The sequence below is a fragment of the Morus notabilis genome, unplaced genomic scaffold, assembly GCF_000414095.1.
Source record: "Morus notabilis unplaced genomic scaffold, ASM41409v2 Scaffold67, whole genome shotgun sequence".
Lineage (NCBI taxonomy): Eukaryota > Viridiplantae > Streptophyta > Magnoliopsida > Rosales > Moraceae > Morus > Morus notabilis.
Window position 1 is genome coordinate 643431 of NW_010360010.1, and position 12800 is coordinate 656230.

General features: G+C 39.7%; 1 protein-coding gene across 1 annotated transcript; it reads right to left on the minus strand.

Moving 5' to 3' along the window:
- Positions 1 to 7747: 7747 nt before the first annotated feature.
- Positions 7748 to 12132, minus strand: LOC21402853 (ankyrin repeat domain-containing protein 13C). Its single transcript, XM_010095598.2, has 3 exons — positions 11605 to 12132; positions 9621 to 11431; positions 7748 to 8391 (listed from the first exon to the last, which is right to left on the minus strand). The coding sequence occupies exons 2-3, from the start codon at positions 11232 to 11234 to the stop codon at positions 8047 to 8049; spliced, it is 1959 nt and encodes a 652-aa protein (XP_010093900.1). The 5' UTR covers positions 11235 to 11431; positions 11605 to 12132; the 3' UTR covers positions 7748 to 8046.
- Between the last annotated feature and the right edge of the window lie 668 nt (positions 12133 to 12800).

Here is a 12800-nt window from a genome sequence, read left to right on the forward strand (position 1 = left end):
AAGAAAGGAAAAAGAAAAAGAAAAGAAAAGAAAAATAGAAGAAAGTGACATGTGTAAAATATAACAGTCCAGAAATGCGCTCATACACACTTCTGGATTAAATAAATTACTGTGAATAATTTAAATACCTTGGAATTATTTAAACTCAATTAATTAAATCAAATTAGGCACACTAATAATCTCAATTACCTTAATTAATCTTAATTAATTCTTCAGGGTGTTACAAGACATCTCCCATTTCTGCACGCAACTTGCGATGTCAGGCTTTTCCCTCTTGGGGAATTCCTCTCGCCGTCTCTATTTGCTCAGCCTAGTTTCTTGGCAATTGATTTCCTCCCGAAGGATTTCCGTCGTAAGGTCGTCAGTACGACCTGTCGTCGTCATGAGGAGTCGACGTCGAAGGTTGGGCTTCCTTTACAGCAGAAGGAAAGGGAATCCCCACTGTCGAGGGTTGTTGCCTTTTGAGGGAAAGCAAGGCCACGTGTCACACTGTTGTTTTTCCACGCGTCATCCACATTTTCCCACACAACAGCTGCCCCCCAGGTTGAGGGTTTCTTTTAGATAGCCTCAAGCTTAGGTTCGGTCGTACCTTCGTGCTTCGGGTGTGGGAACCTGATCCCGAGCCTCCATCTGCAACGATGGCCTGGATGCTTCAGATTTCCTCGAGGAACGTAACCGTCGCGTCGTCGCTTCCCCATGCTGACGTAAGGTTTTATTTTGAAAAGACGAATATGAGCCCTCGGATCGTATCCCTTCATCTTCTCACCTTCGTTTCGCTGTCATTCGATCAGGGAAAACTGCCCCTGCCATTGGATTTTCATGAGCTTCATCTGACGGTCAGGGGTCGAGGGCCTGTCTTCCTTTAAATATTTCTTCAAACTGAAGCCATTCTTCCCAACAAATTTTTAAAACTACCGTTGCTCTGCCTGAATTTCTCCTCGTGAATTTTTGACTTGCGCTCCTTGCTTCCTTTGGTGCATCGTGAAGCTCATTGGTTTCTAGACTCCGACCAGACTCCGACCCATCGGTAAGCTTCAATCATTGCTTATTTGCGTTGCTGGATGATTTTACTGGCTTTCCCAGTGAATCATAAGTATGCGTTGATATGTGAAATGTAGAGGATGATAGTAACTTACTATGCTTTATTTGACCCACGTAGGGTAGTTTTTTCTTATTTCTGGTTGAATGTAAGTCTCTGGCTTCTAGATTCTGATGAACCTTAGTTGTTACAAGCGCTCATCGTTACCATTTTTATATGAATGGTCGGCATTATGTTGAAGCATTTCAGCAGTCGTTTGTCTAGAATGGTCGTCGCTTAGAGTGGTCACCATTTTCTCCTTCCTCTCGACTTAGGATTTTGACTTAGCTCCTTGTCTTTTTTTTTTTAATTATCAGAATAATGGCCCCAAAAAACACCCGTCGAGAGGAACCGTCTGTTGTACGACTAGACTCCCCTTCTGTGGCAGAGATTTCATGGTCATCTTCCTCATCGGACTGCGACTCACTATTACGGGAAGTTGAGGAACATGTGGCCGGTCCAAGCGACGACTATAGTGATGATTATGACAGCGTCTGCCGAATGATTGATGAAGACATTAGTAGGAGGCCTTTCATAGGTGGCAGCGTATGTGGGGTCGCTGCTTCACTAGTGGACGCCCCCCTGGCTGCTACAAGTGGAGACCCAGACAGGCTGTTCTTTACGGCTGATGTTGTGGCGTCGAGGGTCCGGAATAAAGATATCATCCGGGCTATCAAAGAAGGCTGCATTGATGCGAGATGATTCGAATACCTCCTTCTGGATATGTATTTTAGGACTAGCATGCCTCCGACCGGATACCTCCCTATTTATACTAGGGCTGTCACAGCGGGAATGACCCTACCGGTCCACCCCTTTGTAAAGGACTATTGCCATTTCTATGACATCTCCCCTGCTCAGTTGGCGCTAAATTTTTGGTATTGCTTCGCCGGTGCCAGGATTTTGTGGAGCCACTGGTTTGATACAGATATGTCGCTGGACGAGTTTAGGTTATGCCACATCGCAAAGTGTGAAGGGTGGTACTTTTTGAGTGGGCATGGGAGATCTCAGCCCAGATTTGGCAAACTAAACTGGGTATACCCTCGTCGTCGTGGAAACCCATGTTTTTTATGATACGAGGGCCTTTTTACTTCCATCCCGATGACCGCTTGCCCCGCCGAAGGAAGGTGCAAGCGTCGTTTGGGAATATGGGTAAGAGTTTTAACTTCTCTTCTCCCCCTATTTCTCTCCTTCCTCTTTCTTCCTTTTTTTTAACGCAGACAGTTCTTTTATCTGCAGTTAGCCACGATCGGCCAAAGCTTACTGGAAATAGGTTGGCGAGGGTTGAGGAGGCCTTTTCGTATTCGTCGAGCGATTGACACATTGACACCCTCTTGACCGAGGCCAACCTTCGACATACTGGGTTGATTCTTGATCTTCCCGACCCCACTAATCTTAACAGCGTTCATGAGTTGTTTCACCTAAGTGACGAAGGTAAACCCTTGGCTCGCCACCTTTCTTATTCTGGCATGGTCTATCCAAACGTCGACTATATTTTTGTCTCGTCATTTGCACAGAAATGGCGTCTTTGAGGATTCAGCTTCCCGGTAATCAGCCGCCTCAGCCAAGGCAGCAACCTCTGCCAAGCCAACAGCCTTCATCCAAAGGAAATGAGAAAGCCAGCTCTTCTTCCCAGGCGCCGAGAAAAAAGAAAACCATGAGGGCCCCTTCGGCGTCGGAGGAGGAGGTTCCTGCACTGAAAAGGAGGCGCAGAGAGAAGCCGCCGGTGACCAAAACTTGGATGCCGACGGTCCCAATTCTTGATGTTACTGATGCTCCTCTGGCAACGAATGAACGCATGCTTATCCCGGGGGCAAAAATCATGGATTCCAACTTCCAAGTCTCGGATATTTATGACGCCGAGCTTGGGGCTATGCTGAAACTTCCCCCTCGCTTCTCCGTCGTCTTCCAGGCTCTATATGAGTCTTTTCTCGAGCCGCACTGGATTGCCGCCACCCAATCTTCTCTGGTTGACCGTCAGCGCAAGCAGATCTCCTTCCAAATCCATGTAAGCCTCGATCGAGCTGCCTCTTCTTTTTGTTGATTTCATCCTCTGTATCTTTACTTTCTGACCTTTAATTTTTCAGGGCCTAGTCCTTGCCATTCTCAACCTTATTGATCTAGTCAAGGTTGAAGAACGTGATAAGGAGATGGACAGCATGGAAGCCAAGCTTAACTCTCTTCTTGACGATGCCAAGAATAAGTGCTCGTCTGCCGTCGAGGAGAGGGATGTAGCCGTGGCCCAACTGAGGAGCTTGGAAGGTGAATTGGCCAAGATGTCAAACCTTCAGAAAGAGTTGACCAATTTAACTGCTGCGGTTGCGGATCTCACAAAGCGGGGAGAAATCTCTGAGAAGAAGTCAGCCGAAGCTACCGAGGCGGTGGAGAGGTGCTTTGCTGAAGGAAAAGCCGAGGGGAAGAAGGAAGCCAAAGCTGAGGCCACAGCAATGTTTGACGCCAAGCGTGTAGAGATCATTGAGGAGTTCAAGGCTTCTCCGGAGCTCATCGACATCCGCACCAAGGATTTTCACTCTGCTTGTCAACAAATCGTCGATCTGATAAAACAAGAGCATCCTGAGTGGGATTTGAGCTTCCTTTATGTTGCTCCTCCTCCTCCTGCTGATGATGACAATCCTTCCCCGCCTGGTGACAACGAGAACTCGGTGGCCAGCGGCGAGGCCTAAAGCTTTCCTTTTTTATATATTTTTATGTAATGTGGGACATATTTATTTTTTTATATATAATATTTGGGATTTTCACATAATTGCCTTCATTGCTTTCCTTCCCCCTCCTCCTTGGAAGAGTCAGCTTTAGCTTTTGCCCCTTAGGGTCGTCGCCTTAGAAAATTTCGTAAAATTTTCTAAGTTTTTGCTCGCCTCTCCTCCTTGGAAGAGTCGGCGTTAGCTTTTGCCCCTTGGGGTCGTTGCCTTAGAAAATTTCGTAAAATTTTTTAAGTTTTTCCTCGCCTCTCCTCCTTGGAAGAGTCGGCGTTTACTTTTGCCCCTTGGGGTCGTTGCCTTAGAAAATTTCATAAAATTTTCTAAGTTTTTCCTCGCCTCTCCTCCTTGGAAGATTCGGCGTTTACTTTTGCCCCTTGGGGTCGTCGCCTTAGAAAATTTCGTAAAATTTTCTAAGTTTTTCTTTAGTGATCCGTAGATCCCTTACTGCCCCCCTTGTCTGTTTAATATACCTTAGTTTTTTAAGCAGACAAGTTTATTCGAGGGGTGAATTCTTCTTACTTTTGGACAATATTTCTAAAAACTCATAATTTATTTAAATTGCCAAAAATGTAACTAAGATGCGTTTAAAAAACTACATACATTATTGGTAGTACAGCTTTAGCTGTTCTACATTCCATGGATGCTGAATCTTCTTGCCGGAGAGGCTTTCCAAAATGTAGGTGCCAGGACGCAACACTTCTCTTATTCGGTAGGGTCCTTCCCAAGTTGAGCCCAGAGGACCAGTATTTTTGGGTTTTGTACTCCGTGTTACCCTTTTCAAGTTGGGATGAACCTTCGTTGACGATGAAATGCCAACAGAAATGGGCCGGGTCACCTCTAGGTATCCCATTGGATTACCGGCTTAATATTGACCGTATACTTAGTTTACAGAGTGAAGTGTTTGTAGTATTTTTTGAGTGGTGAGCAATATAAAAAATATGCTTTAAAGTAGAAAAACACAAAATTTATAGTGGTTCACTCTGTTAATGAAGAGCTACATCCACTGTAGTTTAATATTCTTTTCGAGATTGTTACAATTTACATCAATTGTTGCTCTCATTCTCTTCTCTCGGGAAAAAACCAACCTCCTTCCTGTATGAGGCGTCCCCCCTTTTTATAGCCGAGCTTCCTTCGTCGGGCGGGTTTCCTTTGTAGGCAGAAGCACTCAAGTGGTCTGCCTTTCTAGGCCCAGACCGTAGCCCACTAATCGCTTTTGCGAACTGTTCACTCAGCCAATTAGTCTCCCATTACGGCTCTGTGCGCACCTGTAACCCTTTTCTGTCCCCCGTAGGGTGGTTTAAGGTTTTGCAATTAATACCTATACTACAGACATCTCTCATTTCTGCACGCAACTTGCAATGTCAGGCTTTTCCCTCTTAGGGCATTCCTCTCGCCGTCTCTATTTGCTCAGCCTAGTTTCTTGGCAATTGATTTCCTCCCGAAGGATTTCCGTCATAAGGTCGTCGGTACAACCTGTCGTCATCATGAGGAGTCGACGTCAAAGGTTGGGCTTCCTTTGCAGCAGAAGAAAAGGGAATCCCCACCGCCGAGGGTTGTTGCCTTTTGAGGGAAAACAAGGCCACATGTCACACTGTCATTTTTCCAAGCATCATTCACATTTTCCTACACAACAAGTTTGAAAAGTTCGAGATGTTTGTTCATGCATACTAAACTAGCACAGAGCACTATGCCTATGTTTCCAACCATGCCTATTCAAGTTTTTGACCCTGCTCGTTTGACTAAATTGGAATCATATGAAAGCTTATTATAACTGCAAATTAAAAAATAATGGGCAATCTTCAATTAATTAAAGAATATTTACTTGGAGTTCCCCTTAATCAAGAAATTTGTTTGAAAGAATAGGCAAATTATCATTTTGGTACTCTAAATTTTTCGACTTCATCATATTGGCACCTCCATATTCTAATAATATTCATGTTAGGGTGCTCTATTATGTTAAAAATATCATCTTGTTATCTTAACGTTGTTTTTTCGACATAAAATCTATGTGTGTCCTTTCAGCCTAAAAACATAATAAAAGAGGAACAACGAGAGAGGGGCATGAAAATCTTTCTATTTCTTTTAGCATTTTACTTTTTAAAAAATACTTTTTGAATTACATAAGTGTGTTTAGACTAAAAGGATATAAACGACATTTTATGTTTTTTTAAAAACGACCTTAAGATTCCAAATGATATTTTGTTGAACTACAAGATATTCTAATTAAGGATGAGAACTTTACCAGAGGGTATGGATACTCGCGGGTACCTACTTTTAATAAGACAAGTATAGAGAACACTATATGAAGGTGGGGGTAGGAATGAGGGTTAGAATTAACCCCCGACTCGGGGATGGGGCGGGGGTGGGGGAAGCTTCTCCTTCCCCTTCCCCGTCCCTGCCCCTACCTGAATATATGTACTTTTATTTTATATATATTATACTTTAAAATTCTTAAAATTGATGTATAATAATTTTATTTTTGGTTTATAATTATGAGATGTTGCTAATTTTATAATTAATTTAATGATGTTTGCTTTGAGTTTTATAACGTAACGAGAATTTTTTTTTATATTTTTTTAATAAGTAAATGGGTAGAGTATGGAGACAATTTTCTCAGTGAAAAATTCCTGACTCAAATCATGTCTAAAATTAAATGATTATGGAGGCAGGTACGAGGAACAAAATAAGAGTAGAGTATAGGGGTGGGAAGAACATACCCGCCCCGCCCCCGATTCTCCTCCCTTATTCTAATCGGATTATAAGAAGAGAAAGGTACCACTCCAATAACTATATGGTACTTGGATAATGATTTATTGCAGAAGTGGTCCATTCTTACGACTCTCCAGGAAAACAACCAGTCAACCAGATTATTTTCTTATGGAATTGGCACAATATCCATAGCAACCAAAATTAGGGTATTTATTTAAGATCGTGACTATGTTTTCGGTCTCTGGCTCTCAAGTACAAACAAACATTTGGGACGCTAATAAAACGACACTTATCATTTTGAAATACAAACAAAAAAATTTAGAATCTACAAATGTGAGCAGTATAAATATGAATATACTGGTATTGCCATTGATTTATAAATATGAATATCTTAGTTAAATATATTTACCATTAAAATTCACTTCTTTTATAGCACATGTTTAGAATAGCTGCAAGAACCACCGATTATTTGAGATTTGAGTTAATCCCACTACAATAGACGAGGTATATGAGCAATTCATTTGGTGAGAGATTTATATTATTATGCGAGGATACCTTCTCTCCTAAAATTATCTTAGTATGTCACCTTTAACCATTATTAACCCTTTTACTTCAATACAAACGTGCTGCAAGATCATTTTATTAGTAATTTAAAAGGTACCAGAAATAATTCAAATTCAATTTTTTGAACCAATGTCTTTCTTTTACAGAAGATAGTTCGCTCTAAGGCCTCGTTCATTTCACCGATTTGAGTTTTTAGTATTAGGTTTTTACAGTTAAAATTTCCCATAAAATGTCACATCTAATTTTTTCTGCTACAGTAAAAGACTCAAAAAAATGTCACATCTCAGCTTAAATTGAAAACTCAAATCTGCGATGTGAATGAGACTTAAGATTATTTGATGTGATTTATTGGCCCATATTTCTTCTATATAAGATAAAACTTGTGAGAACACTCTTTCATAATTTTTTGGTTTTCGTTCCAGAGAGTAGCAAAAACAAGACCAAAGAAAAGGAAAAAAAATACCACTCCACTAAAAGGCTATAATTACACCTAATTATTTAGAATGATATAAATAATAAATCAGTATAAAATCATAGCAAACCATATACTTTTCTTTTAAACAAGAAAAAGAAGGGAAAAAGAAAATGGAAAAAAAATACGAATTTAGTTTTTTCATTCAGTCAAACATAAGCACATGCAAGAACTGAAATAACTGAACAAACTGTATATGAAGCCTGAGCATTCCAGCAAAGCATTTTAATTTGTTGCAAGAATCATCATATAAACTTTTTTTCTTTTTCATGTTCCCAACCCCACAATGATTTTACTACGTTTTAATTTGAAAAGAAGGATCATTTACTTCTCTATAGAAGCATAGCTCAAACATGTTTCTTTTTTTTTTCTTTTTCCTTCTTACTGTAATCACAATCCATGAATTAATAAAACACTATTTCCTACTTGGTATCCGAGGAAGTTCATCAAGTGAACTTTAATCCTCTAATCTATTACACAGTCTGGCCTCAATTCCAACCATGGCCTCATTGGTTTTGACTTTTCCCTTTCTTTGACTTGTTCTTCTCCTGCATCTTCTTCTTCTTTGCTTCGGCTGTAATCCAAGTGTAATCTGAGGGAATCGCAAACGGGTCTTGAATAGTTTCTATCCTACTGCTAGAAATACTGGTGAACGAGCTAGAGCGGTGGTAAGGGGCTTTTATCCACTGAAACCATGACGAACTAGAAGACGACTGCGTCACTGCTGGACTCTCTCTGCCAGCAGCAGAAGGGCTTGACGGGGGTGTTGCGAATTCATCCAACGGTGCTAATTCTTCGAACTTCGTGAAAGTCACGATTACTCTGATAGTAGGAACCACGGGGATAGCAACCTGAACACGAATGCTAGCTATTGTTATAGAAGATACGTAGAGAGCATGGGAAAGCAGAACAAAGGACAAAATAAACCAATAATGCTAACAGCAGTAATAACTACTAGCATAATGAAAATTCTCCAATAGGAAGAAACTTAACCAAAAAAAAAAAAAAAAAGAGAAAAAAAAGGAAAGATGGTACACAATCCAAAAGCCTAGTTTGTTAAGGAAAAAACTGTAATGTGAGTAATGCTCTACTAATGGTTGACAAGGATATGCTCAAACATCTGGAAAGACTCCTAAGAAAGCAAATCTTCTAGCATTTATGTTTCTAATAGAATAAATCTGCTTGTTGGTCTTCAACAAGTTGGTACTAATTGGTCGGCCAACATTGGGATTCAATTTAGGCGTCAACATAAAGGTATGAAGTACAGTATCAACTGTCAAGTATGACGAAAAACTATGACAAGTAGAAAATCTCTAACTTGCTCCAAAAATCCAGCGATTGTAATTGTCAACATATGGGCCAAGACAAATTGAAGCTCATTTACTCGAGATTAATTCTAAAAGGATTTACTAGAGAAATATTAAAGTTCTCAATCTCAGCATGTGTAAGTACTAAATTTGAATAACTGTTAGCAGAAAATATGTGGCGTAAGAATAAGTTGATAATATAAATACCCAACTGGGGCAGTCAGATGAAGAATTGTTTAATTAGCCTACCTAAAATATCACAGACCAACAAAACTTTCATAAACTACAATGATATGACAAGACCAATCATGCATATAATGTATATGCACAAAGGAATCTAGGAAAAGATACCAGAATAAAAAAGGAGAAGGTTAGAAATTGTAAATTAGTCCGACGTTCAATATACTATATACAAACACTTATGGTTGAACAAATGACCTTACATAAAATTCTATAGCTCCTCATATCGTCCCAAAAATAAACTTTTGAACTCTTTAAGTGTGCAATTCAATTAATTTGCTATTTTATAGGTTGCGTAGCAAAATTACACTGGCTCATTACCCACCTAGACTTTTTCGTCTTGAGGGGAAAAATATCGCATTTTGAAAGTTGTTCCCAGTAACAAAAACAAACATCCAGTAGATTCTAAATTCGATTGACTTACAACAAAACTAGCACATCTAGAAACAGTACAAGGATATACACAGCTCAGAGAGTTCGACATTCATGTTAAATTAATTGATAGAATGAACAATAGCAAACACGCAACATACCTTGACAGGGAAGGTTCCCATAGGAAGTTTTGTTGTAAGAAGTTCCCTCAAACGACGGATCGCCTTGACCTTGTTTGCTAGAATATCAAGCAATGGCAAGAGTTCCTCTGTCTGCAGTGGAAAGTTTGGAGAAAGCCAAAGAACAGGCCTTAATCCTTTCTTATACTCATTTTCACGACCCCCGTCCTTGTGGCGATTTCTGTTCTCGGAACTTGTAGAAGAAGAAGCTCTAGTATCCCTTCCTCTTCGGTGCCCATCTGTCCTCACAATCTCCACAGAATGTCTTCCTGGTTTGATCTGATTTCTACTCGGAGATTCCCCAAGCAGATCACTCACCTTCTCCTCTACACATAGAGAATTTCTAGGCGGGGCTATTTTCTTCGGCCCTTCTGTCTTAGTATCTTTTTTCCTCCATCCACTAAACCAACCTTTCTTTTCTTGCTTAGTCTCCCCATTTCTACAACCATTGACATCTTCTATGGGAATCTCCCTCTGCTCATAGCAGCTATGTCGATGCCCAATAATTCCATCACCATTCTCTACAGCCATATCTGCCGTATCCAATTTAAGCGCAGCTTCAAGTTGTCTCTTCTCATCCTCGGTCAAGATATCATCAATCTCCTCACTTTCTGGTTCATTGTCATTGCAAGATGAAAAGAACTCATCATCTGTCATAGCCCCCGGGACCCTCCTCGACTTTATACTCACCACCACATTATGCATATCATACACTTTAGCCTTCCATGATCCGACCATTTCCGTCTTCTCCTGCCGCCTCCAAGTCAACTGAGGCAAGAGAACCGCCTGAGTCACATCAATCCCGGGCCTAAATATGTTAGTCTGGGACATTGCAACCACTTCTTGCTTAACCTCTTCTTCGGTTGCTGGAGAACCCGCACCATCCAAAGCATTCATTACCTCCTTATCCTTGTGCGATATCATGCACAATGACCCGGGAGGGCATTTCTCATCCTCCGACCCGTCACCAAGGAAAAGAATACTCTGATCCGAACGCTGAATTCTAAACCCATCAAAACCCGCCAAAGTCATATCTGCCCTCAAATTCGCACCCCTCTTCCAAATCTTGTAAGTATCCGAAGGGGCAATCCTAGAAATGAAAGGAATCACAGAACTCTCAAAATGAAATGTAATTTCCATGTAAAAGTCCCTCATCCTTCTCATTGTCCCAACCAACCTAGGCAATCTCCTACACCATTTTGCCCATGCCAATGGCTGGTAATGCCTAACTATAATCATGGCAATAGCTTCTTCTCTATTGCAAATGGCTTCCTGAAGCGCACTCCAACCACTCTCGTTCTGCAAGCTCCAGTCCGCCCCAGCAATCATAAGCATCTCCGTGGCCGTATGGTCGCCAAGCTTGACAGCCAAGTGAAGAGGCGTGTCGCGATTCGGGACATCCCGGCGATCAATAGCAGCGGATATGGTCTCAGCCTTCTCTTCCTCGGCCAAAGAAATGTTTTCATTGCGAATCTCAGATGGGTTACAAAGGCGAGGCAGACCCGCCAATATCCTCCTGAGAGTGGCATAATCCCTTGTGGCTATGGCCTTATGAACAGGGCTATGAGCATACTTTGAAACGTCAATGCCAGCCATTCTCAGGAGTATATTATATTATATAAGAATTCAAACAGACCCACAGTTCAATGTGCAATATTTTTTTTTTCAGTTTTGTTTTTTGAGAGAGAATCAATAACCCAATTTGGAATTCAATAACACCATGAAGTAGAACAAAAAAACCCAGTTCAGAATTGACCCCAAATTCGAGAAATTCCCTAGTAATCTCTCTCTTTCTGAGAAACAAAAACAGACCCAATTCAGATTACACCCAAAGGAAACGAGGGCATGTTATGAAAAACCAAAAAAAAAAAAAAGACAGTTTGACAAACAAATTGGAAGCACGAGAAAGAAGAAAAGTATATTGGGTGGGCCCAAGGCAAGAATCCAAGAGACGAGGAAATCTAACCTTTCTATCTTCTTTTCTTTTCTTCTCTTTCTCCTTCTTCCTTGAGAGACCAAGATTGCAAACTCAGGCACTCAACCCCACCAAACCAAGAAAACTCTCTCTTTCTCTCTCTATAATATTTATCTCTCTGTGTTTCTCTCTCTAGATTTCCATCTCATTCGGAAGTCGAAAAGGAACTAAGTAAAGGACCGAGCCTTGTGATCCAATCCAGATCAGACAAACCCCAAGAAAGAACATGCATGTGGGCGTTTGAAACCCCTAAATCTTATAATTTTTAATTAAAAAAATCAAAGAAAAAAACAGTTATCAAAAAATGAATGGGATTAAAAATAAAAAAGGGTCAAAAGCAGAATCAAGAAACGAATACGAGAAAACAACAACTAAACCCCTCCATCCCAAGCAAACTATGGAGTCTCAAACGAAGTTTTATGGGACGAAATGAACAAACTACAAAAGCCTGTCGTAGTTTTTGTTTTATTTTTTATTTTTATTTTACTTTTGGTGAAGACAAAGATAAGAACGTAAAGATGGAAATGAAAAGAAAAGTCGGAGAGAGGGGGTGAGCCTGAGATGGTCCAAAATGGGAAGTGCAGCATGTGACCAGAAAAAGAGGGAACCTGCCTTCGCCTTTCCCCCAATTAATTTTTTTTTATTATGGTCTTTTAACTTTTTATTTATTTTTTTATTTTAACTTAAAGGGATTTGTTTTACTTTTAGAGACGTTTGATTCATGTATTAAAATCATAAAATTATAATTATTTTTTATTTATGTGTATTTTTTATAAGAGAAAATATTATAGTGAATCATGAATCATAATTCGAATCGGGGTAGAATCTCCCAATCAAACAACCTACTATTATTTTAATTTGTTGTAGATAACTTCATTATTTAATTTTTGTAACTGTATATTGATTATGATTTGTTTTATTCTAATTGTTTTTTAACATGTTTATTCTAATGAATTGATTAGTTTACTCTGAAAAAAATGATAATAAATAAGAGTAATTTAATAATAATAATGATTAATTACAAAAATTACATGTAAATTATAGTTCTTATAACACTCTGACTATCTGATCATTAAGGGTGCGTTTAAATTAGTGATTTTTAATTTTAACATTTGAAATTTAAATTTTTTATAAGAAAAAAATATTGTAGTAAAATCAAAAATATGAATTAAAACGCATGAAATAAA